This window comes from Microchirus variegatus (genome assembly GCF_963457635.1).
Source record: "Microchirus variegatus genome assembly, chromosome: 4".
Classification (NCBI taxonomy): Eukaryota; Metazoa; Chordata; class Actinopteri; order Pleuronectiformes; family Soleidae; genus Microchirus; species Microchirus variegatus.
In genome coordinates this window covers 29,442,872-29,470,766 of record NC_139805.1, presented here as the reverse complement: position 1 = coordinate 29,470,766, position 27,895 = coordinate 29,442,872, and the positions used below count along the sequence as shown (strand labels likewise).

At 41.6% G+C, this 27,895-nt stretch overlaps 2 protein-coding genes across 2 annotated transcripts; both read left to right on the top strand.

Annotated features, from left to right (window-relative positions):
• Positions 1-112: 112 nt before the first annotated feature.
• LOC310925877 (lumican) lies at positions 113-6,997 on the top strand. Its single transcript, XM_083887915.1, has 5 exons — positions 113-221; positions 1,551-1,885; positions 2,563-2,887; positions 3,027-3,344; positions 5,925-6,997. Exons 2-5 carry the CDS (start codon positions 1,580-1,582, stop codon positions 6,074-6,076), a joined length of 1,101 nt encoding a protein of 366 aa, XP_083744041.1. The 5' UTR covers positions 113-221; positions 1,551-1,579; the 3' UTR covers positions 6,077-6,997.
• A 12,725-nt stretch (positions 6,998-19,722) lies between these two features.
• prelp (proline/arginine-rich end leucine-rich repeat protein) lies at positions 19,723-27,659 on the top strand. Its single transcript, XM_083888771.1, has 7 exons — positions 19,723-19,860; positions 22,984-23,419; positions 23,504-23,689; positions 23,810-23,967; positions 24,545-24,741; positions 26,748-26,823; positions 26,966-27,659. The coding sequence occupies exons 2-7, from the start codon at positions 22,988-22,990 to the stop codon at positions 27,054-27,056; spliced, it is 1,140 nt and encodes a 379-aa protein (XP_083744897.1). The 5' UTR covers positions 19,723-19,860; positions 22,984-22,987; the 3' UTR covers positions 27,057-27,659.
• The last annotated feature ends 236 nt before the right edge of the window (positions 27,660-27,895 follow it).

Genomic DNA, 27,895 nt, shown 5'->3' with positions numbered 1-27,895 from the left:
AACTATAACTGGGCTGCTGTGAGAAGGGAAAAACGAGAAAAGATGACGGAGGAGGTCTGGGGTATGGGATGTGGGCAGTGTTTGGAGAGGGAGAATGTGTCAGACAGAGGGTAAACATTGCATTGAAAACACTCAGAGACACGTTGACACAGAGTTAGTTCCATATTTTCACTGGAAATTTTAAGACAACCTGTCCTTGCTCCACAGCTCCCGCTAAACAGGTAAGTGTCTGGTTGTTTCTTGTCTGTAAAAACTTGGAAACTGGCACAACTAGCAATGGTCAAAGCTCCACCACCTGTTCTAATAAAGCTGGTTTGTCGAGGCTTGATTGCATACTACAGTTAATCTCTTGGCAACCCTTTGATGTGCTGCACTCTATGACGAAAGAAAGGATGAAAGCAGCAAACGCACTGATCACGTCAAACTTTCCTGATGATGCAAACCTTTTTCTAAGCAGAGTGTTGATGAGTGTACTTTTATGCATACCTGGTTTGTAGGTATAACCGTAACCAAATACTCTTCCTTCTTCTGCACCTACGTAGGTGTCTGTGCTAAGTTCCATTCATATACTAATTGGTTTATGACAATAAAATATGACTTTGGATGACAAGACATTAAACAATGGATAATTACTTTAAATAGTTATTTTAAAAAGTTTGTTCTATTAATTAGCATTTAACCTTTCCTGAATTTCCTTTACACACAAATTCCAGCTGAAAATGAGGGGAACATTAGTCTTATTTGGCCATAAACCAATGTAGCCTACAGCAACTTAGAGAGACTATTCAAGAGAACACATTGAAATTAAAGATGACCTGCTGTTGGACTTAGGGTTGACACAAACCTTCTGCATTTGTAGTCTGCATAGGTTCACTATGGTCTTCGTGACATTAATGTCATCATCCACCAACCCATGACTGCAGCAGTGCACATGGACCTCATGCTAACCCATGGACGATACATGCCCACTGCACATGCTCACCACCAAATGGATGTATGGAAAGCTCGACTGACACGGACTCTCAAGTTAACTAGATTACAGCGAGGTAGTTTTGAACAGCTGTACTTTGACAACCCCACCCATGTTGAGGAGGTACTATGAAGTAATGGAAAACAACATGCTTGATACCAAACTGAGTAGGGTCGAGTCGAGTAGTGCAAGAAATGCACATGGGAAAGTGGCGTGGGTCAACAATTAATGTTTTAAACCAGACCAACCATCAGACAAATGTCGCTATCACTAATGCCATGGTGCTAGCATAAATGCTGTAACTGTCAATACAATTGCAAGTGAGTCAAGCTCCAAAAACCCTGGATCCTTTTTCACATGGTTGATTAAACTCTTCCTGTCTGGTAAATGACTGCAGCGCTGTGCCCTCAGGCCTTTTGTTAAAGTGTGTTTCCATGCCAGAACCAAGACACCCATGTGATGTCATTAAAGCAATTTTCTAAGAGTTGACAAAGCTGTTCTCCAGCTATTGAAGACAATAAAAAAATATTTCACAAGCTCATAATGTTCTAGTCAATTAATGTTGACGTATATTTTGCAGGATTGCAGATCTCGCCAGCCACCTCCACCATGGTGCTCCTGTGCTATGCTGTGTTGGTGCTACTGTGGTTTTTTCACTCTGCCTCAGCCACTGTTGTAGCTGACCCGGACTATGGAGGTGTTCCGCTGTGGGTTAACCGCCTGCTGGGGGAGCCCAGCGTGCTGAGTCTGCAGGGCCGAATGGACCCAGCCTGGTTCAGAGCCAACAACCCACAGGCCTGCCCACAACAATGTGACTGCCCCATCCAGTGGCCCACAGCACTCTACTGTGACCACAGAGGCTTGGCAGATGTCCCGAACAGCCTGCCAAACAAAACTCAATACTTGTTTCTGCAGGTAAGAAAAACACTGTGCAAGATTTATCTTTACCACAACCCACAGACACCCCACAGTGACTGACCTCCACAGGACTGCACAGTAATCACTGGCCACTTTATTGGGTATACAAGACACCTAATAAAGTGGCAGCATTGCGACCTAAGATTGCATCCATCTGTTTTACGTTTACATGTAGTGCATTCAGAAATGGTATTTTGCAAACCTTGGTTGCAATGAGTGGTTATTTGAGTTACTGTTGCAAGTCATTCTATTATTTTGAACCAGTCTGGCCTTTCTCCTCTGACATCAACAAGGTGTTTTTGCCCAGATAGCTGCCACTTACTGAATATTGTTTTGTTTACTGGACCATTCTCTGTAGAACCCAGCGGTGATATTTTTTGTATGAAAGTTCCAGTAGATACCAGTGTATACTCTGACTGGCCCACCATCAACCATTCCACTCATTTAAATCATGTTTTTAATCATTCTTCCCCAGTCTTGTGCTCAGCTTGAACTTCAGCAGGTTGTCTTAACTATGTTCACATGCCTAAATGAGTTCTTGACATCTGATTGGCTGATTAGATATTTACATTAACATGTTGAACAGTTAAACAGGTGTATAATAAAGACTTCAGTGAGTACATGTTAATTTTTGAAAATAGAAGCGAGAATTCATGCTTTTCTCATATCCCCAGGGCAACAACATCTCATCCTTGCCCACTTCTGTACTGGCCAACATTACCGGGTTGCACTGGCTCATTCTGGATCGTAACAATCTGCAGAACAGTAAGCTGGACCGAGTGACTCTACAGAACCAGACCCAGTTGAGGTACTTTTTTGCCAACCACAACCACCTTAGATTGGTGCCTAGCGGGCTACCTGCAGGTCTCAAGCAGCTGCGACTGGCCTACAACCAAATCAGCAGCATTAGCCCTCGAGCCTTCCAGAACATGCACAACCTGACGCTGCTGCTGCTGCAGGGAAACAGGCTGCAAACCATCACTGAGGGAGACCTCAAAGGTCGTGCAATGTGTCATTTTCTTTCTTTATACTGCACGATATGCACCTCTTTACATGCTTGAGATGATGTGCAGTCTTATACCTTTTCACATGAAGCAAAAGAACACAAGTGTTTTTGTCCTCTCCTATTGTCTTGCAGGTCTGGACAGTCTGAATCTGTTAGAGCTAAGTGGGAATTTGTTCTCGTCTGTGCCAGGACATTTACCTTCTTCTGTCCAACAGCTCTATCTGTCAAACAACTCTCTCTCTGGTCTGGACAGCGAAAGTTTTGAGGGGCTCCTCAACCTTAAGTACCTTCGTCTCAGTCACTGTGGCTTGCTAAGTGGTGGCATCCACCCATGGGTCTTCAACTTCTCCAGTTTGGTGGAATTGGACCTTTCGTACAACAAGCTAACTACCATCCCCACAGTCCCAAGCACTTTGCAGTACCTCTACCTGGAGGCCAATGAAATACAAGGTGAGGTGCTGCCACTTTTTCTGAAAAAGTTTGAAGAAATCTTAAGCAACTCATTATTTCTTCAAGGATATTTCCCCCATACACATGTGCACACTCATACAAACGAGACAACATTATTACTATTCATTTTAATCACATACGGTTGGTCACTTGGTGCTCTGTCCATGTATGGTGACTCCTCCAGTGCTTCACTCTTAATTGAGCTAACAGCTAAGCTAACAGATGGGGCTGTAGATCTTTTCCTGACTTTGCCATCTATAGTGTAGGACCCATCATAATTCCACACATTACTTTTCAGATGCTGTGGTGTTGTGATTAGGGACAGTTAAGTTTGCTCGTGTTCGCCATTTTCACAACTAAACAACGTAACATCATTGTCTTCAAAGTGGCATTCAAAGTGGATCTAAGGTCAAGCTGGACCACTCAGTAATTATTTAAGCAGGCATGAAGCAATTCAAGACTGTATATTTTAAAGTGGTAGTCTGGTAGCATTTTCTCTACAGAGCTCTCCCATATATTTTTTACAACACCACTGTAAACATCCATCCATTGTCCACCGTTTTATCCTCCCTTTTGTAAAAACTTGCAGCTGATGCTCCCCCCTCCCTTCCCCTTTCATGGGCCATGTGCATTTGTTTTCAACAGAGCTGGCAAACACAAACCATGGAGCCATGTCCATGCCAGACGGTATCTGTTTAGCATGCTTCTGTATTTTTTAATTCTTACTTACTTTTCTTTAATTCTTATGAACGTCTGCTCTGATCTTATAGCCTTTACCCGGATAGGGTGTATTGTGTGTCCAACTTTGTAAAGCAAGACCCCCTGATTCTGAGGACTTTGGGAAGGTGGCCCTGATCTTTGTCTGGTCTTCCACTAACAGAAAGTAGCGGAGTGGAGACAGCCTCCAATGTCTCGGCAGCAAGGCATTTCACCATCACAATGACTCAGAAGCGGCCAAATTAGGGTATGTAGTGGTTAGCACTCTTGCCTTTGCAGCAAGAAGACCCGGGTTCCTGGGTTCGAGCCCCGTTTGGAACAACTTCGGAAAAAGGGCCTTTCTGCAAAGAGTGATATGGGGATTAGGTGAATTGGTCACTCTAAATTGACCGTAGGTGTGAGTGTGTGAGTGAATGGTTGTTTGTCTCTATATGTGGCCCTGTGATGGACTGGCGAACTGTCCAGGGTGTACCCCGCCTATCGCCCAATGTCTGCTGAGATAGGCGCAGCACCCCCCGCGACCCTCTGGTGGAGGATGAAGCGGTAGATAATGGATGGATGGATGAATGGATGAATGGATGGATGGATGTTGTAAATTATTTAGCACGTATTTATTATTATTTGTGCTAAAAAGGTAAGTAACAAAACCACCAACATTCAGGTATAATACAGTTTGAGTATAGCGCAAGAAGGTTACAGTTACAGTACCACCAACATTGCTTGAAGGGCGGCATCTTAAGTTGAACAGCCTTGGTATAAATCCTGCATAGTCCTGCTTTAAGGTCTGAGTTCAAATGGAAATCCAATTTTCTGATAAAAAGCCTACACACTAAACTTTACATGCAGTCACCTCTGACACTGTGAATGTAGAGGTGTCACTTACTTCATTTCTGGGAAATGCTCCTTTTCATGTCATGCATTTTTAATTGCAGTGTTACTGAGTTGGTTGGTTAGGCATCTTGGGAGGTCTGACCAAACATTACTGCGAGGAAGTAGCAGCAATGTGAAATTTGACAAGAATTATGAAGACACAAAAACAGACCCAGCTTCATCGGATACAGCTGACCCTCAGTGTGAACACAGGAGGGCTGGGATCAGTGGGACAAAACAAAGAAGTGAAATGGGGTGGCGTAGATAAAGGGGGAGGAGATATATGGTGGTTGGACTGAGGAAAGTGGATTGCTTGGTGGAAAGAAGTGAGGAGAGTGGTATGAAAACATCTGTATTGGATTCAGGTGTAAGAGCCAGAAGCACATGCTGTTCCCCACTTCAGTCTCCCCATACACACTCACTCACACTATCTGCACAGGTCCATCCACCAGTAGTGATCTGGTGCATTTTTGGCTCACAGCCTCTGGCAAAGAAAATATGTGCTCTGGTTTAGTGTATGAGACAGCAGACAGCAGCTGGGCTATGTACCAACAAGACAGACGCACACTGAAGCTCTTCCGCAATAACACACACCTCATCGTCTAGCTAGCAGTCTCACAGCTACATTTCCTGTTCCAAAGACCACAGTCTGAGTTAAGAGAAACTACTCCTAAAATGAAGTGAGAAAGCAGAAGAGGGTGTTGTGGTTTCCTCTGCCTCCTTTTTTTCAAACCACAGCACCTGTGAGACATTTAATGGTAAATGCAGACTCTCTGACAAGAAAACAGACATTCAAAGACGATAAGAAAAGTAATTAAAGGGCTTTGTTGCATGTCAAGCACATGGTACATGATATGAAATCAGAGCTCTCTGCACTGATTTACTATGCAACCTTTTTGACATGACAGTATCAGGAAATGGATGACACTCAGTTGAATGATGGGTTTCTAAAAATAAAAGCACTCTGGTCTGTTTCCCATCTTGTTATCACAGAGTTCAACGTGACTAGTTTCTGCAGAGAGGTGGGACCGCTGTCCTACTCCAGAATGAAGATCCTACGATTGGACGGAAACAGAATGTTCTACCATCAGCTGCCATCTGACTGGATCTTCTGTCTACGGGTGCTTGAAAGTATTTACGTCTGACTCCGCCCACAATTACTACATAATAATGATACGCATTCACTAATATTGAACCCCAATTACAAAGCAAAAACAAAGCAACTCATGAACTCATACACTAAATCAGTGTTGTTTTATCATAATGTCAAACCCTCTGATCAAAGAATGTTTCATACCACCAGTACATTTCCTTGGGTCTCTCTCCCTCTCCCTCTTAGCCCATCTTTTTTAAGGTTTAGCCGAGGCAGGGTTGTACATCTGTGTGTTATTACCAAATAGGTAATATTTTCTCATTTCTGACTACAGAATAATGCTCTGGTTAAAGTGAGCTGTCTTGAGAGCAAATGGAAAAATGTATGAATGGCAAAATTCAGTAGCTTTTCCTTGAGTCAGTGTGCTGGGCAGCGTGAAACCGCCACACCAGTTCTGCACTTCTGAAAATGTGTTGATGCTGTTCATAAAAAATCTGTTTTTTTTAATTTTGTTATAAAGCTAAAGCTGTAGCATGTTATTATTCTGCCTCTGTTCGGTGAGCTTGGTCAAGCAAAACTATCAGACCTGACTGAGGGACTATTTCTTTCTTCAGTTTAGTTGTTTGAGCAATAGAATTCACTTCTGTTTCAAGGACGCGTCTTTGTATTTTCAGTCACACTCCAACCTCACGAGCATCATGCCGCTGTTGCCTCCATCTGTCACTTCCTGTGTGCAGCATGCCGATTTTGTGGCAACACATAATCCAAACACTCCTGCACTGAAAAACAGAGAGAGAGAGTCACGTGGAGCTGTGTGAACCCATTTCACAGTTACTTACTACAGGTTTGACTTGAACCAACATTTGTAAAGTTTTCTTTTCCAGTGCTTTCGATTGGATTCGTTATACTAATTAAGGAAATCATATTTCTTCTAAATAAACCAGTATTGAGCAATTTATCAGTGATTTGAATATGATGCCTGTGGAATATTTAAAATGCCTGAATAAAAAGAACTCAAGCAAATAATCTCAGTCTGTTTCATGTTTGTATTCATTATTCAAATTAAATTGAAGAAAAATGGTATTTGGAAAGGGCAATAAATTAATTACATAATTTTCTATTGTTACATGGAAAACTACAACTTCTAAATCAAATGCCATCTAGAAAGAGTCAGTTGTATAAACAAGTTGGTGTGTAATCATTTCTATACAGTGCAGATGTAAGTAACTTACAGTACAGATTTATTTAACAAATACGTCTGGTGTTTTTATCACACATCTCAGGACGCATTCATGTAGCAAACGATGACAAACAATACAGATTAAGATTCAGATTAGCTTCAATGATAAAAAATACTAATCTAATAATTTACTAGTAATCTGTCAAGGTGGACTAGTAGACAGGTGCAGAGTAGATGTACCAATATAACAAGACCACAAGTGTATGAATGTGAGGATTTTTCCCATTTCCAAACAGAAACTGTAAACAGATTGACGATGAGTAAAGTCTCATGCAGGGGTCGCGTTAACCAAATATTTTCCGTCATTGACCGTTTTTTTAGTTTTTTTTAAACGGCGACGGAAAAATCTTAGGGCCATCCGTCATTTTGACAGATTGCAATTCACACCCCTGACCACTTGGTGGCGAAGAGCATATTACAGTAATTGGATCTGGATTTTTAAAAATAGCCAATTGTTGTCTTCACATAGTTGAATGACTAACAGGGTTGTAAATTCACATACATGTGATAATTGTGATTTACTTTGTTATTCACATTTTCTAGCAACTTATACTTTTACTCCAATACATTTCCCATAACTAACTTCATTACTCATAAAAACAGAAAATGAGTTGGTAATAGTCTGTATTTATAAGTGCTTTTCTAGTCTAGTTTGATGACCACTCAAAACTGCTTTAGTTTAGCCATTCACTCATTTATACCCAGAGGTGGACAGAGTACACAGCTTCAGTACTTAAGTAAAAGTACTGAAGTACTTGTTTTTAAAAGTACTTGAGTATCAAGAGCAGAGTCTGCGCTAGACTTTTTTGTTGTCTGTCATTTTGACTGACAGGGTCATAAAATTACTGTCATAAGCTATTTTTACCAGTCTTTCCAAAATGAATGGGAAAAAATGAATGGTCAATCAGTGTCCTCAGATTAGCTCCACAGATCTGTGTGTCCGTGTGTGTGTGTGTATGAAAGCCATATTTTCCAGGTGACACCATGTCTGAAGCACTGAATGTGTTTGACGGACTGATCAGACTCATGTCATGTCTGGACAGACTCTGACCAGCAGCAGGAGTGTCTAACACTGACCTCCTTGTTGAGGGACAATTATTTAAACATTAGAGTCAATGTGAGCTTGTTCCCAGTGACGACTGACCCACAGTGCACTGGTATGTATGAAGTCATGATGGATGAAAACAAGCTGAGGGAAGAATTTCGCTGTTTCTATGTTGCTGCTGAGAGACTGTAAATACAACAGATGCAGCAGAGCTGTTGCACCAACCTGTATACTGTGACTGTAACTCTACTTTCTCTCTGCTACAGTATACTTAACTTTGTTTTACTTGTTTTTTGTCTTGATTAAACAAACAAGACACACAGTGGTATGCTGAGGTGGAAAGCAACGAAATACATTTACTCAAGTTACTGTATTGAATACTTTTTTTGATTTTTTTGTATTTTTTAAGTACAATTTAAAATCAGGATTTGTATTTTACTTGAGTACATATTGACTCAAGTATTGTACTTAGTTACTTAAAGGGACAATATGTAGTATTTATGGGTTTATATTACCCAAAATCCACTTTTGTATACATATTATGTGCTCCTGCATTGTCTAGTCGCTGTATAATATTCTTTGTTTCATTTTCGTAGTGTTTCAAAAAGTCGTTTAAAATAACATGTTCGCGGGCTGCGGTCGCATAGCCACTGTTAGCAGCGAGACGCCATGTTTCTGCCGGAGCCTGTAAGGACAAACGCGAGAGAACAAATCAAGCGTCTCTTTACTTGTAGCGGAAGTCCCGCCTCCACTCTCTCCGCTTCGTCTGCTACGGCCGCGGTAGCTCGCCCTCTCCCTCGCCTCACGAACCTCATCTGCTGACACAGAGAAAGACGACAAGGACGACATCTGACCAGCTGCGGATACCGTAGCGCTCAGGGAAGGGAGGGGGTGAGCAGAGCAGCAGGTCTTTGTTGTAAATTTCAGCCTCTCCTCTAGATGTCACTATAAACTACTTACTTCCCCTTTAATAAATCCCAATCCTTAATATTTCTACTACCCTCACACCCCACGCAAAGTAACTTTTACTTAAAGTACATTTCAAATGAACTACTTTTTATTTCTATTTGAGTACATTTTCAGATGACTACTTTTACTTCTACTTGAGTAATATTTCATCAAAGTATTGGTACTTTTACTTGAATACAACATTTTAGTACTTTTTCCACCTCTGGTGGTATGTTAAATGATACCAAAGCTTAAGATTATATAACATTTTAAGATTATATAACCTAACCACTTACCCTCCCCCCATGAGATGTAGCCCATAAATCCACATGTAGCACATCTCTAACTGATGTTTAATCTCTTACAGTTCTGCTGACACCAGTGAACGACATGAGGTCAGGACAGGAAGGAGGACTCCGTTATCCCCAAGTCTCTGACCACAACAGCCTTCACTACAGGCTGTGACAAACCCAGTGATCCAGATGGACCCTGGCATTTAAAGACTTTTTCACTTTTTATTCTTTTCATTATGTATTGTATGTCTTTGGGTAACATCTACTGCACGTCTGTCCGTCCAGGGAGTGGATCCCTCACCCTTGGTTCTCCCTAAGATTTCTACCCTTTTCCGTTTTACAAGGGTTTTTTTCCCTGGTAGTTTTTTCTTACCTTGGTTGAAGGTCTAAGGACAGAGGATGTTACCAACCCTGTGAAGTCCCGTGAGACAAACTATGTATTGTAAACTGTGGGCTATACAAATAAAGATTGATTGATTGATTGATTGATTGATTGATTGATTGATTGATTGATTGATTGATTGATTGATTGATTGATTGATTAGGATTGCGACTGTATTGCATGTATTGTTCGATTCCCTTTCAGAGACTCTCTCCTTTTTGTAGGTTTCTTTGCAGAGGAAGTTACATGCTACATATTTAGCTTTGCGTTCTCATACAGCCTTTTACTAACAGTTTCCTTCTTTTTCAAGTCTTCTTTAAACTTTAAACCTAGCTAAACTACCTTAACTTTCTATGTAACAGATACCCAAGAGAGTGATATTAAACTGTAAAGCAAAAATATGCAGGATTTGTACCCAAATTTAACAGCTTCGGAGTCATTGTGATCCTAGACACTAACAACAACAACAACAACAACAAGCTATTTGACTTAAATGGCTTGTTGTGAGGAGATTGTTGGCTGTCTGCACTCCCCCTACTGTCTGTTAGTGGAAAACCAGCCTTCCAAGATCAGGGCCACCAACCCTGAGTCCTCAGAATCAGGGGGCAAACTTTGTGGCAGCATACACACACCCTGACCAGGCAGCTGTAGCTTTATTTCAGACGTTCATTATGGCAGAGCTGGTGAAAAAAGAAGCAGAGAAAATAGACGAAGAGGAAATGACAGAACGACGAGCCCCACATATGAGTAAACATTGGACATTGGATCCAAAAAGGATGCTGAACAGCATGGACATGGCTCCACTGCAGGGAGGGGAGAGTGGTGAATTTTTACAACAGTGAGGATAAAGCGGTAGACAATGGACGCATGGATCTTTTCGGTGGTGTTATAAAAACATGTATTCCGAAACTCTAGGGGGAGCTCTGTAGAGAAAATATTGCAAAAGTGACCAGACTTGCAAACTGCTGCTTTAATGTATTTATATTGTGCTTTTCTAGTTTTGGTGATCACTGTAAGCTGCTTTATACTCCAGTTGTCACCATTCACTCACTCATTCATACACTGCATCTACTCACTGCACCTTTAATAAAGCTCACATAGAGTGGTCCTGTTGCACATAATATGTTAGTTATGGAGGTCTACTTACATATATTAACTTGTTTTTATGGTCAAAAACCTCCTAGTTGCTGTAAACGAGCCGATGTTTGCCAGCCGCGAGATTTGAGACTCAACTCTCTCACCCCCAGAAGACAGAGTCTTGTGATTGGCCAGTATATTCAGCACACCTGCTCTCAGAAGTGCAGCTCCCCCCTCTGGAACGGTGGATGCACTGCTACTCATTATCAAAACATTGTTTTAACAATGTTTAAAAATAGCTTCTTCACGACTCCCCGCCGCAGTCCCTTTTATGACTTTGACCCGGAGTCAGACCCAGAGTCAGAAGACACTGTCGCTCGTGACACACCTCCACAACGGACGTTATTCTTCTTCTGCGGTTCAATGTACGCAACCGGATGTGCCCGGACTAGTGCCCGGAGCAGTAGAATCTGCTGTTCCGGAGAACTGCTGTTTACGTTTTTTCAGAGATCTCGCTGAGCCCAAGATTACAATAAAACACAACGTTCTCAGCAGTGGCTGAACTGTTTGTTTAGAACCTTCAGGGCTTCTTAAACAAGGTAATGACGCCGATACACACTAAAAAAAAACAGCGTTAATTGGAACTTCCGATCTAGGTCCGCTTTAAGGTCAGTGGTTCAAATAGCCCTCTTTTCACGATGTTGGTCTGTAGATGATGAGATGGCGTCAAGTCAGCCACATTAAAATGTAATGTGTTGTTGATGCAGCTCAAGTTTTTATCACAAACTCCATTTAGATTTAGATTTTTACTAGCTTCATTTGCAGAAATACTCTCATTCTAAAGGAAAACACATCTGAAATATGGTACACTGTCTGTGATAATGACTGCTGGCAACACGTAGGTTTTCAGGAATTACCGGCTGGCTGGCTGATGTTAACGCTGAGCCACTGTAGAGCCAGATGGCACACATGAGAACACCTGAGAGGCTGCCTGGCAGCTCACAGTGGAATAAGTCTGAATGTGTGCTTTTGTTGCAAGACACTGACGCTTGTGAAATGGTCGCAAAAGGTTATCCTGGTTGGCATTAGTTTCATGTCAAGGAAAGATCTGAGTGATCGAGTGCAAATCTTCTTTAAATTTTCATTAAAAAAAGCTGGTAATCTTGGTTACAGGGTCACATTTTCAGACATTTAAAGACTGAATAAAACTCTGACTGGTGGAATCATTAAACCTCTGGTCATTCCTATGCCCTGAACAAAATCCTGCTTTAGAACCCACCAGTCAGAACAGTTGAAGCTCCCTGCAGAGTCATAGCATCAACACAGCTTTCCCCTCACATGTCAAATCCGTCTGTCCACAGAGGCTCACACACGTTTGTTGATAATTCCTTTCCTTAATGATTCTTTGTTGCGTCATGATTTGTTTTCCATTTCTTTCCAGAAACAGGCATTGTGTGAAGTGTTGTGAACTGCAGATACATTTGTAATGCTGGCCTCAATTAAGTCTGTAAAAGAAGAGCTTCATTTTTTTTTTTAAAGCTGTTTTGTTCAGGTAATTTTGCCTAAATCACTGTAATTTTCCACTTCCAAGATTATGATTGACTCGTGTCTGAATGGCAGGTTATAAATATAAGTGTGGGACAGGATGAACTGACTCTGACAGGAACATCATTTACACAAAGTTTTGGACCTCCCAGTGATATGATGATGAATCTGTTGCTGGGAGGAGAAATAGAAATATATCACAGAGATGTGTGGTTCTTCTGGCTTTGGTGAGATGACTGAGGAAGCAGTTTTCATTTCATTTCATTTACAGGCCTGTTTACAAGCAAGACCAAGACCTCCAGCCCTCTCATTACACACACCGACATCATGTGCATGGTAGAAAGTCTTCATTTTATAAGAGGACACATCATTCTTGAACCCAGTCTCAGAAATAGTTACGGTCACACGAGTATAGATGAGCCCACTTCCGGAATATGACAGGGAACACATAATCTTAGCTAAATCTTATTTTCCACAAAGTAGTACCTTTCGCCAAGAAAATTCAGATGCCTTTCATCTTCAAATCCTTTTTTAGAAAAACTCCAGCTATCAGCATCACCGTTTTTCTTCTCTGTTTCTGTTTCTGAGTTTGAAACTGTTTTTTCTAAAAGGGAAAGGGAGCGTTTACAACATGGTTTCCCGAGATTTTGTCTTGCACTGTGCCTCAGAATATAGTACAGCTCAGAGCACAGTGGGTAGTTCTGGTTTTTCTTCTCTGTAAAGGACACTTGCTTTCGCTTGCTGGCAAAACATTGGGGAGTGGGAGTCAGGGGTGGGTCAGACATGCAAAGTGTAGGGTCCAGCCTGAACATTGTGTGATCCATGTGTGTTGCGTGTACGAAAAGAATTTGTCTTCTCACGGAGCCTGTTTCACACATTCCATATGTTAGCAAGTGCCAGCGCAGAGCCTCATATGTGAGACACATGCAGTTTATCACAGAATGGACATGAAAAGAATCCATCGCCGTGAACACCTTCAGTATTAAAATGTCTCCAAATTATGTTTTAGTACAACCATAAAATATAAACGTATGCCTTGCTCATCTCCGGCACAAGGCTGCGAGTGCCAGACGTCACCATGGCCGCACTGATACTGCATTGGGTGCAAGGGCTCCAAAAATTGTCTAGGCTCTATATCGCACAACTGTGATTATTTGTATCTGTCTGTTTATATCCAAGAAGATTTGTGTTTACAAGCAGCTCTGTCAGATTAGAGAGACAATGGGTCCGGGAGTTTTGAAGAGGAGTTTTTATGTCATAATTAACAAAGCGTGACTTCCCACATCACACATCTCTATTGGCGCTTCTTCATTATACTGTACAGTTCTAGCACTACACGGCTTGACTCTACTCGACCTGCATTTCCCTTAGGGATAATATCTGGTGGTACTTGGTGCTTTTTTTGGTACAGTATCTGCTCTGCTGAGGTCCTAAGCGAGCTGAGCCGGCCACCGGTCAGTTTAAAAGACTTAAAGGTCCCATATTATACCTTATTAACCCAAGTTAAACTAGTTCCTGATGCCCTAATGAACATGTCTGTGTCATGCTTTAGTCAAAATATCATAAGGATGAAGCACAATAGCAGTTAAATAACCCTGCCAAAACATCCTTTTTCAGAATGCTCGGTTTTGTGCCTGGTCATTGACATGTGAATGGGACCCAGGTAGACGCACATCCACTGCTTCCAGGGGAGTGTCGATCTAACTTACTATCCACAGCCATACTGTCACCACTTATCACCTATTGTCATGCACCGTCGTCACAACCCCCGCTCCATATACCCCATAGTAATGTCCGTTTACCCGTTGTTACTGCATTTCACCGTAAAGGCCACATTATACTTCTCCGACTGCGTATGCGTTATCCGACTGTGTCATACGCACTGCAATTTCCTGCCCGATCAGTAGGGGTCGCTGCGCAAGGTTGTTGTGCTTCTGGCTACAGTGGGCAATGGCGTCGAGAGAGAAAGACTGTTGTTGTTGAAACAGTGGCCGTTTCTCACTTTTCTGTGTCACGGAACGCAGTTTTAAGATAATTTGAGGCGAGAAATTGACCATTTAGAGTCTAAACATGTGCTCTGTGTGTTAAGATATGAAGTATTTATAGTTTGGCAGCGACGTTCTCGGCGGGGATGAGCTCCGCCTCTGTGGACGCTCGGGTGCGCACTGTGAGCCGGCACAGAGCAGCGTTATCTCGGCCTGTCCTGAGGACCAATCGCAGCTCTTGCCGTCTCCGTTGTCCCTTGACGGAGTGACGGACACTCAAAAAATATTTTGTGCAGTCGGAGACGACGCAGAGGCTCTTCGACAGGCTCTGCGTCGACGCAGAGTCTCTGCGTAACCTACGCAGAGCACTTTACGCAGGAGTATAAATTGGGCTTAATGCATAGAGTGACCACGATTTTGGCTTCTCGCGATCATAAAAACATTAAAATCGAAAAACGATTAATGCGCCGCGCGGCGTGTATGTAAATTCCCATGCTAGAAAAAGACCCTGAACGCACCAGTGTTACTGCGGCTCCAACTGACGTGTGTGGATCAACAACACGAGGAGAGAACGTGGAAACACGACAGAAAGACAGCCTTTGGTTGAGAAGAAATGTAGGACAACATCTACATCTTTCTGCAATGCTTTCAAACGCATGCTCCTCATATCACTGATCCACATATGTCACTAGCTAACCGCAGGCACGTAACTGGTGTGTTCAAGGTGTCCCCCCAGCATAGGAATTTACACACACGATCAACAACAAAGGGCTTGTGAAGCTTGTGAACATTTTTTTCATAAATCCACTGGACACAAAAATCCTCTGAGGCTGGAAGTTTGTGTAAAACACTGTGCTCCGCTGTGCAGCCACTCTTCCTCCCTCGCCTGCACTCTCATATTTCACAGGGACAAGGGGGAGCTACGGTGGAGCTGTGAAGTACTCTGCCTGGCGGGGTGCCAACATTCACGATGAAATGTGTTGCTATGTCGTCAACTCCGAGGGAGGTTAAAACATTGTGTGTTTTATCGCCTATACTTACACTAAATTTTAAGGGCACTTCAGCTGCGGACAGGTTGGGGTTCAAACCAGCTACCCTCCAGTCTCAAGCTTGAAGCCCTAACCACTAGGCCACAGCTGCCCTAAATGGAACCAATAAAACATGACTGAGTCTTGTTTTTTTCACATTTTGGGGACTGGTGTGGCCCACTGAGTCCCAAATATAAGTACTAAAGGATTAAAAAGTTGATTTTGCACGATAGGGGACCTTTAAAATGTGTTAATCTCCAACATTCGGGTTTGATAAAAGCCATTCACTTTATATATAACTATATATATTGACAACAATCAGCCGACGTTACCTCATTTACTTCCTGCTTATCCAGAATAGTTTCTTTGCACACCATCTTGTGATTAGGAGCATATTGACACGTGTCATATTGGTATATGTAAAAACCATATACCTCCTAGGCAACAACTCCAACAACAAATTCCTATTCTCTCACTGTAACTGTGTGTGTACTAATGGCAATTTAAATCTCTTGCTTTGTCAAAGAGGGCCCATGCTTCATGTGAGTATAAACAAGGCTTTATGTAACACATAATTGGCACATAATCATCTCATAAAGTACGACCATAATGTGAGTCCAGGTGAAGGCCGTGAACTTTACTTTCATGCCAATAGTGTGAGGTGTTTTTATAGGAAGGCACGAAAAACCCATATGTTTTATTTCACCTGATGCTGCCAACTGTTATCTACACTGGGAGACAGATAAAAGCAGGGACTGCAAAGCACTACACACGATTAACTCAGAGCTCTGGCTTACAGTATACTTTCACCCTGGTCTCTGGACTGAGAAATACACAGAAAATCAATGTACAGAAGGATATTTTTAAACCAGTTATGGTCATGTGATTGCAGTCAGCTGTGGATTTAGACCTGGTCTCACCCCATCTGCCAGAAAGAACCAAAACAGTTTTTCTAGTTCATTATTGAAGAAAAAACACTGCAGTAAAAATAAGAAGAAACTTACACTAAAAAGTCAACACGGCAGTATGAAGTCGAGCTTGTGCCACTGGTGTCTTTCTGCTGCTGATGCTTCTCACTCACATTCAGCAGTGTTTGGGATCCACAGCTACTGCTGGTGCTGTGGTTCACCATGTATTAAAAGGACAAACTCCAGAGGAGAATATAATTGTGCAGCATTTATTGAAAGAATCTAATTTTGCCAGGTGACTTGAAAAACAAATTGCCTTCCAAGTAGCACCTGTTGTGCTGGTATGCACAGTGTTTTATTTTTGCACACTTAAGACATGTGACGAGGAGAGCCTTTGTTGTCATTTCATCTGTTGAATGTTTAAGTCACACCCTTCAATGTGTTTTTCGGGAATGAGAAAGCTTATTCATGATAGATAGAATCATGAAGTGATTGGTTTAAACACAAATTGATTGAGACAATGCATGTGTCTGGGAAAACTTCAAGGGTTTTGGGAATTCTGCAAAAACTTGGTTTTATTAAAACTGTTAAGGCTCGCCAAGGGGGGCGTGCAAAGCTGTGGATTTTGAGTTGATTTTGGCAATGAGAATGTGGGTGCAGCCTGCAGAGCATAGGTATGTAAACAACACAACGCAGGATGCTGTGTCATCATGTTGCTGGTGTTGCTGCAATAAAATGGAGCAGAAAGCCGTAAATGTTGGAAAATGTATTCTTGTAGCCGTGTTTCCTCTGGAAACATTTCTGCTCGTATACTTTCAACCAACCAGCTCAATCATCCACATCACTGTGAAGATGACAGAACAGTCTTGGAAAGATCTCAGCTTATTGTACACACTGAGTCATTTTGGGCTGAAGCCTGAGCCTGCTTCGCTCTCTTCATGTGTTTAGAAAACAGCTGCTGCTGTCTTTGTCTTTCCTGCAGTAAATGCAGATTTTCTGCCCGATAAAAATCTCTCTCTCTCCTCGAATCAACAGGTTGAACTCAGCCCTGAGACACAGAGCACTGACATCGAAGCACCACCGTCAAGACCCTGTGTGTATTATCACTGCAAGCCAGTGACATTCCACAGGCCACATGACTCTGCTGTGCACATGAAAATCCAAACCACACTGTTTAATCCTCAAAACGTTTAGTAATTTGAGCTCTGACTCATGTAAAAAAGAAAAAAAACACAATTCATCAAAATGTATTCCTACGATGACTGATTCAGTTTAACTAGAACCATGAAAGGGATACTTCTGATCAGTGAGTTTGAATGGAGAGGATGTGACATATGAAGTTGAGGTAGTGCAAAAGTGAAGTTCACAGCTGCAGCACGTAACTTTCTGTTGATGATTATTCTGCCTCTGTTAGGTCTTTGTGAACAAAAACAATGATACAATATCACTTCTATGCTGCAGCTTTCATTTGGAAATGGGCTCAGTCAAGCTTTACTATCAGACATGACCAGAGGCGATTCTAGAGTCTGTAGGGGCCCTAAGCAAAAATTCCCAGGGGGCCCTTCAAACCGGTGTTCATCACCATTATGTTATAAATAATCTAACACCAACGAAAAATGTATGAGTTCAAAATATTTTTTTTTTCAAAATTAATAAAATAACATGGAAAAACCTTGTAATTAAAAGTATGTGAAACTGTAAATGTAAAGAACAATAAAATACAGTAAATAGCTTTTAAAAACTATATAAACTTAGTAAAAAAAAAAATACATTACACTGTAAAGAACCCTGTAAAAAAAACCCTGTAAAAAGTCCTCATAACAGTCCAAAAAGTGTGTGGAGTACGAAGATGAAACATGCTCACGGAGGCTGCAAGCTCAAGCAGGCCTAACCATCAGCCTCTTCTGACAGCTACGTTTCGAAAAGGAACCGCAGCAATTCCACCATTTCATTAAAATACTGCAACTGATCCTCGGTGATCCAACTTCTCTCGCTAATGTGACACAGACACACTCTGAAAAACCTAACAAAGGCTCCTGTGTTTTATTTTTGGCCGCCTAGGGAGAGACCAAACTGCAGCCACACACACACACAACATCAGTACCGTGCTGAACAGAAGCTTGTGGTTTGACCACCTCATTACCACTTAATTGTATTTAAACATTTTTAATTGGGTTTTTTTTCTATTGTATGTGATTCATTTCAGCAAGTGAGCAGATTTGTCCAATTATGTCATCTCTGCAGTTGTTCGGGAGAGCCTAAGTCATTAAATGGTAGCAGAGAAGATGCAGAGAGAAACGGCAAACGCCCCAGAAACTGACATATTTGTCCTCACACATACTTATGTTTTCGTGTCCTAATTATTGATTTGTCTTTCCTTGAGTGCTCCAGATGTTTGCTGAGCTCAGACTCCCAAACCTGGGATACTGAGTTTAATAGCAGAGAGCACAGCAGTGTGGATAATTACCAAAACATAAACAGAACATGCAATTGTATGTACATGTGTGCCGGAGACTTTTACCCAACATATGTTTGCCTCATTATCGTTCAGGCGCACCTCATTCTGCAGGAATGCAGGCCCACAAACACATGTCCACCTCCTAACCCCCAGTGACATATAAGCACACACACATACACACACAGACATATTTGTAAATCACAGTGGCACATAGCCCCACTTCCTGTGAGACCCTCCACCCCTCACCCCACCACCCCCACCCCCATGCCTCAGCTGGACATGGTGGGAGGTTCAATGATACAAGAGGAGAGGAGGAGAAAAATCTTCCTGGACATTTGACTGACACAAAAAAAGATGCTGTAGAGTCAACAGAGAGATGCTGCTAATGGGATACACATGGCTGGGTCTGTGTGGAGTCATCTAAACAATAGGGGTGGGAGACAAAGGAGAGATGCAGTTACAGCTGGCCTTATCCTAACAGATGTCCAGTGTTCACGATCTTTCCAACTTCTGATATGCCAGTGCTTAAAGGACAGGCAAACAAACCCGTGCAGCCCTGTTTCCTGTCTTTTAGTCTCAAACACCCTCAACGTCTTGCTCTGCTGTGGAAAAAAAAAGTATAATAATCACAACAAACTGCGACACAGTGAACTGGACACATGAAAGCGTCTGCGTTCCTCCAGAAGGAATTAAGATTAAATCTCTCTGGCTCCGAGTCAACGAAAGGGGGAGAAAGAATCACTGTGACCTTCAGAGGGGGAAAAAGCCAGGGAACAAACCCAAAGGAGACAGGAAGAGAGGAAGAGTGAGAGGCAGGGTTAGTGAAAGAGAGAGAGAGAGGGGTCGGACAAGAGTGGGAGAAGCAGTCAGAGACGAAAACACACAAAAGTTGTGACTTTGCAAAAAGAGGGCAGGTACCAGAGGCAGGTAAGAAGCTTTATTTGTTGTTTTCAGGGTGCTGTTTTTAATAGGAACATAATCAATAACATACTCAAAACAGGTCAGTGATGCATGTATAAAAAAAAAAAAAAAACAGAACTTGTATGTGTGTGTGTTTGAGGACTGAGGGGAGTCCTGGCACCGGCACAGCTGGACCGGGCCAGTGTGTTTCTATAGAAACACTGTGCCATACAAAGTGGTACTCTGTCCTCCAGGGAGATGCTGTATACACTTTGACTCTGACGTTGTTCCCTGCTCCTGTTTGCTCATCTTGATTTGCAGTGTTTTTCATCAGTGAGTGAGGAGAGTCACTGCTGCTGCTGCTGCTGCTGCAAAATGATATATGCAGGGACTGAAGTTTAGTCTTGTTTATTAAAGCTGCTTACTTTTTCTGGCGCCAGGGGATTTCAATTTTTCCATTTTATCAAACGGATCCTCAATTTCGTGGACATAATGCTTTTCCTTTTTTTATTTTTTTACATCAAATTTTAACCATCCTGGAATCTGAGGGAATACTCTGGACATATATGACAACAGCTGATCAAAGTTTCTTTAACACATAGTTGTACTTTTTAAAGAAAAATGCCATTTATAACAATGAGCACGGCAAAGATGCAGTGATGACACTTTCCCATCTCTGTTTTCTTTTCTATAATCTCAAATTAGATTGGAGTGTAAATATTATATTTCCGCTAATTAATTGTTTTCTGTCAGAACACCCACTAACTCTTTCACTGCACATCCAGATGTAGACCCAGTCTTTGCACAGCAACTGCAGCACTGCCACACCCACATGAGGACATGTTTTGGCACCAGAGCAAAGCATCTGCTGATGACAATGGTTTCAAAATGAAGGCATATACAGTGTATCTCTAAATCCAGAGCATGTGCAGTGCAGGGCTGAAACTGTGCATGAACATTATTTGCAATGTGACTTCAAACAATAGGACAAAACAAAGTACAAAACTATGATGAACTGGAAGAAGTTATCATCATCATCATCATTATCATCATCAAAGAGCTTTGTTCTCTTTGAAACATCTTTTGCTCCTTTGGAGTCATCTGTTTTTCTTAATCTCCTTTAAAACTACTCCTTAAATGAACACTATGAATAGCCTGCATATTCTGACATACACTTAACTCATTCAACTGGATTTATCTGCATATAGTGCCCAATTATAGCACACAAATCTAAAGGTATCACACTCTTATATTTCTCGTTAAGCAGCAGTTGCAATCTGAAACATCTGAAGTTGTATTGTGAATATTAGTTTTGGTGTTTGCTGCAATAAAAACCTTTTACATTTCAAGTAAATATCTGCAAAAATTTAGTGATAAAAAAACATAATCCAAACTGATCAACTGACCAGCTTTGCTGTGTACAACAGTAGCTGAGAAAACTATTTCACCACAGTCACTCCTTTTTTCAACAAAAAACTTTGCTGTGTAATTTGAATATTTAGCATTACTATGACTGCGTGTGAAATGTATGCCATAAACAACAGCTGCATGGTCAATTGTCGCAGGGCCTTTGTGGGGCGAGTCTCATGTCGCAGATATTTACTGCAGGAATCTCTGAAACCACCGCAATAAGTGCAGTTCTCACACTGAAAGATTAGATTTATGGACTGAGGTCACAAATAATCAACCAGTGAGGCAGCCATTGGTGGCTTTGCCTCTTAGTTGTTTGCCAGACTACTGGTCATGAAAGCCATGTGACAGGGAGGAGAGCTGGTTCTGGTTTGAAATGAGGGCCTGGGAGGTTCGACATGGCTGAGAGGGAAAAGGAAGGGCAGTGCCAGGAACACTGTCAAAGAAAAGTTCAGATATATTTTCCAGGCAGGACGTTTTTTTGGCTCTAAGTTTCATTCCTGCACTGTGATTCATATGTGGTGTTTATTCAAATTTGATGAGAGGCTTTGGAGCAAAATGATTAGAAACTAATAATCTTTTGTGCCTCTACAATGAGTGGGTTAGGGTTAGGGTTAGGGTTAGGGTTAGACACAGGCATTCTGTGCATTAGGGATAAAAACAATGCAGGCAGCCTGAAATGTCCTGTTAAATTCTGCTCATATTAAGTCAATATTCTGCAGCTGTGTATGTCTGTGAGTGTAAATATCAAATGTCGGTATAGTAAACAAAAGCAATTGGCAAGGCAAACACAAGAGCATTCAGAAACAAGCAAAAGACACCCAGGATTCATTAGAGTTACGGTACACAGAGTACATTCACAATGTTTTCAGATACTCTCTTTAGGATGTGGTCCAGTTTCTGTTGGACGTCTCTTGGGTCAAAAGAGGTTTAACCTTCCAGATCTACAGTGTTCCTATTACCACAGCTTTCCCTCTGGACATGCATGAGCTTACAAGAGAGCCTTTATCCAAAAACATTTCCTTTCCTCTTCCTCATAAGTGCTAATTTCCTGTTTCAGTGTCTGCCACTCCTATACAAATGACTTTGCCTTTGAATTCATTGCCTGTGCCCCATCTTACTTACATTAGTAAACCACAAACCAAGTATTCAGTGCTGTTTCTTCATCAAAATAGATTCATAGTGTTAATTAAAAAATAACTATAAATATAATGATAACCACATGACTTTCTGAAAGTCTAAATTAATTTCAGTCAGAGATACTGAAGTCATTAAGAGGAACAGACAACAATAAATGTACTGGTTTGTAATACGACAGTATTTATGTCCAATCGAGAAAGACACTTGCTTCATATTTATATTGATGCTATTAAAAAAAACAGCAGTTCAGGGATTTCATATACTAGCTCCTCCCTAAATAGAAATAATAACAAAATACATCCGTGTACTCACATTTTTAGAGACAGCCATGTTGGTCTTCACTGAGCCTCTAAATGCCTGTTTATCAAGGAAGTAGGGTTTGTGCACACTTGAGAGTCTGCCGCTGCCCCAGAGCTCCCACACAGAAGAGGAAACATTAAACTGATCCAACATATTCAAGCTGTTAACCTTTCTTTGTGGGTATAATTAACTGACCATATTGGTTCACCAGCACAACCAAAATGACATGTTCTGTGTTGTGTCTTAACCCGTATATCTGTACATACAGTCAAATCTTACACATAACTTCCTCTATTGTAGGACGATGAAGGCCGGCGCGGGACTCTTTTCTGCATTAGCGCTGTTCCTCCTGATGGGGGCAGTGTTGACCCAGAAAAAACTGCCAAAGAAGCCCACCAGGCGCCCAGCCACCACCAGGAGGCCTTCTGTCGCCAAGCCTGCTGAGCCGGCACAGCCAGAGCCCCAGGAGCCCACAGATTTCCCCCCACCCATTCTGGGCCCACCCTCCATGTTCCCTGACTGCCCCCGAGAGTGTTTTTGCTCCCCAAACTATCCAAACTCTCTCAACTGTGAGAACCGGAACATCCGTGTCATCCCTGTCATCCCATCCAGAACCCACTACCTGTACCTGCAGAACAACTACATCTCAGAGGTGACAGCAGAGCCATTCGTCAACGCCACTGAGATCCGCTGGGTCAACTTCGCGAACAATCGCATTCTTCGAATAGATAAACAGGTCAGAGTGTTTTCTAAATGTATATTTGTTTTTTTCAAAATAACATAAACCATCTCCAGAATTATGTATCTATCATTCATGCAGGTCTTTGAGAAGATCCCGGCCCTGCTCTATCTCTATGTGCACCGTAATCAGCTCAAAGAAGTTCCTCAAGGTCTTCCAGCGAGCCTAGAACAGCTCCGTCTCAGTAGGAATCGTATAACCAAGATCCCTTCGGGTGCCTTCAGCAAGATGGAGAATCTGACTCTTCTTGATCTGTACCACAACCAGGTAAACATTTCAGTTTTTAAAAATGTAGATTTGTGGCCATAATACTAAACAGCAGTGACAACAACCTGCTTTCCAGAACAAATGCCATAACTGGAGATTTTATGTACACTCTCTTCTTAGTTGAGTGACAGTGACCTGGGAAAAAACACATTCAAGGACCTGAAGGGCCTCATGCAGCTCAATCTGGCTCACAATGTCTTGAAGAAGATGCCTGATGGAGTACCTAGTGGTCTCATACAGCTTTTCCTGGACAGGAATCGTATAGATGACATCCCAAAGCAAGTATACAGTACACACATTGTCATAAGGATGATGAACACACAAAGACGTTTTCTTAAACACTGGATGGGCGCAGGAGGGCAGCATTTGTCTGCACCCATGGAGCAATGGGGGATTGGGTGCCTTGCTCAGGGCCTCCACTCCATTGTCAGTTACTTCTGGTTACAAGCCCAATTCCTTTCCTCCTGACCATGGGCTTCCAAAAAAGCACCAGTGCATAAATTCTGTCAGCCTCCCTTAGGAATTAACGACCAAAAAACTATCAGCATCTCTACTGCAGCTACTTCAGTGTTTTGTTTTGTTTAACAGTGCAATCCACTTCTAAAACCTGTCATGAGCACTTTTGGTGTTTTCATCCCTATTCCAACCTGTTGCATTCATCTTGCTCGACTATAAATCACTTCTCTGTCCAGTGGAATGTCGCCAAGATTCAACATACTGCTACACCGAGGCCTAATCAGCATTGTGTGAACTCATTTGGCAATGGCTTGAGTATAATGGACAATCATTTATGTTTATAAGTTACATATTTTAAAAGCGACAATTATTCTCTCTGTGTGTCATTCTCTTGTTCAGAAACTACTTCAGAGACTTAACTCACCTGGCATTTGTGAGGCTGAACTACAACCAGCTTAGTGATAAAGGAGTTCCCAAGGGTGTTTTTAACACTTCCAGCTTGCTGGATCTGCAACTGGCCCACAATCAGCTCGCCAATGTTCCCCTCTTCAACGGACACCTGGAGCAACTGCATCTTAACCACAACAGCATTGAGCGTAAGTGCAACACCAATCTTGGAATATGAAGGAAAAGTTTGAAGTAATACATACATCCATGGCGCACATGACAGTCACAACTGCATTTCAACCAGACAGTGCAGTTCTGCTTTAGCTTGTGTTTCGACTGCAGGGTGTTTAGGCTGGATGGAAAAAGCTACGTCAGCTACATGACACAGTGTAGTCCAAAAATGGCACAGTAAACAAACAGCAATAATGGAGGATATCAGGCATTTACTGTTTCTTTTCTCTTCTTTCTTGTTGGTACCACTCTCTGATGCAGTACTGCAATCCTTTTAGTGATTCTTTTTCAATAAAACTACTGCAGTTTGTCTAGCTACACCCTTTAGGTACAGGACCACTCTGTGCTAGGTTATCAACTAAAAGTGGAATAGGATAGATCAGTTATTTTGGAGATCAACTTTGACATCTTTCAGCTCATATTTCTGGTCCACAGCTTTAGCTTCTTAGATGTCACCGTTTTCATCATGGCACGGTTCAGTTTTGAATGTTGAAATCCTGGGTCAGGCTTGTGTTTTGACTCAGAACAGTACCTGTAATCGTACAGTACCAGTAAGATTTAAAATTGTCTTGACTTCCATGGGACATTTACACGGGTCGCAAATGAGTGACGTTCTTCTGTCACAGCTGATTGCTGTGGGTGGAGCCAGTCTAGCTTTTCCCTGACCTTAATGTGCCATGGACTAACTTTGGAGATTCTCTAGTGATAATACACAAATGTCCACAGAGGTCGCTTTTGAGGTTCCCCAGGGAAAATTCTTCTTCCAGCCCCCAAAATCTAATCTTCAGGTAATGTCCAAGTGAGCTCATGTGAGAATGCAGAGGGAGGAACTCCAGAGAATCCATGGCGAGTAAATGTACGAAGGTCCTTTGTCCTCGATCCACCTGGATCCTTTGGAGATTCTCACACCAAGACGGTCTCACACTGCATTCACATATGAACAGCACCAGAACTCCAGAGAATGTCTGGACAAAAGTCCAATAAGGACTGATAAAGTCGTCAACTATTACATGGTACATCTATGGACATTGACTCAACATGTCTCCAAGGATAATCAGGGCTAATGTTGATGCTTGCCTGAGAGATCGGCAAATGTGCTGGTGTTTGTTAATACCTTGTAAGGTGATTATAGGTCAGAGCTGTTTTATTTGCTTGATCCCAATTTACGACCGAACCTACTATTAAAGGCATAGTTCAGGTTTTCTGAAGAGAGCATGTATGGCATACATTAGAGATTGTGTCCTATGCACTTCTTGTTTGAAGATGGGGTTCAATATATGTAACACACTGTTTTGAATACAGGAACAGAATAGGAAATATGTTATGAAAGGCCAATCTGAATAATATCAATGGAATTGTCACTGTATCTATAAGTATTAGTATAAGTCAAGCGAGACAATGACACATCCGAAGTAAAAGTGGAAAACAGGGATGCTGCTTCACTAAATGCTGTGGACTGTATGTAATTACATACTGTGTAATATATTCTTCTTTTTCTTGACTCTGCTTTAATGAAACAGTACGAACAGAGTATATTTGACAGTTTGATTCGGTTTAAATCACACTTCAGAGTCTAACCTTCCTTTTTTTTCCATGACTGCTTGCTTACCTCGTCTTTTTAATATCATTCCTCTCTATATGCCTAATAAATTACCAAGAAAATAATAAATGATTAATATTACAAATAAGCATGACATCCTCATGCAATATGCATTTTATTTTGTGTTTTTTGAAATGGTATATGCTATGTATGTATATAGCACTCTTCTCTTCTAACTTTACACTACACTTTTTGCCATTCACTTAGTAATCTTATTCTTTCATACCTATTCACACGCTGCCAGCACAGCAGTCAGGAGTCTTGGCCAAGGACACATCGTCATGTAGACTAGCATAGCCGGGAATTGAACCCAAACCCTTCCAGCTATATCAAGAAAAAGAAAAAAAAACATTCACGTGTCAAACAACTGCGTTTCTCTTACAGACATCAACGGCACTCTGATCTGCCCTTACAGCCTGCAGGCTGACCTGAGCGATCACAGCCTGGCACCCAAACTAAGGTACATTCTGGCACTAAGCACTTAAAACTGGCAACCTTGAGAGGAAGTAAATAGGAACAAATGTCTAATGAGGAACTTATCACCTTTTTGCGAAGCAGAAGTCACTATTATGGTATGTCAAGTGTTTGTTCTGTTGCCTCAGGTACCTGCGTTTGGATGGAAATCACCTGAGCCCACCCATCCCTCTGGATGTCATTATGTGCTTCAGGCACCTTCACTCCATTGTGATTTAGGAGAAGCGTGTTTGAATGCCTGGGGATAAACACACGCACGCACACGCACATACACACACATTCATTTCACACCCATACCCACATGTGCACACACAAGCACACACAGTCACCGTGCACCATTTGATTTGGAGGCAAAATGCTGAGTGAAGCACAGAGTATATCCACTCATACAGTACATGCTGTGGAAATGCGTATTTGAAAGAGGGACTTTAGATTAATAAAAAAAAAAAAAAAAAGATGATTGTAAAGCTTTAATATCTTGAATAGTTTCCAGATCCAGAACAGTGAACTAAGCTGAGTGGATATTTGTGTGTATGAAACACAAGTGAGTGAAGCCTGAAAATTCAGGCACATTGACAGATGCAACAACATATGGAGAGTAGATATTCAGAGTTCAGACCCGCAGTGGATGTCAGAAAGAACCAGATCAAAACGTGACTACCATGTAGTTGAACCTGTCCTAACTGTGCTTGTGATTTTCAAGGTACTCCCATGTAAAAAAAATGTCTTTCTAATCTTTGTGTTAGTCTTCTGTATAGTATTCTTCTGTATAAAGAAGCTTTGTACAAACAATGGAAAATAAATTCATTTTCTTTGAACGTTTGATGATGTTTGTGACGATTAATTCAGCTGAAATAAGAAATTCAAGTGTATTTTGTTCAGCTGGGACGAAGAAAAACCAAACAAAACCTGCCATAATTTATGATTTATGGAGAAATCATTGAAATTAAAAGAACAAAACAAGGCTTGACTACTCCTAACTTACAACACACAAAATAAAAAAACAAAGGCCTAACTTAATTATCTACAAAGAGTCTTTACCAAAAAATACAGTGGTA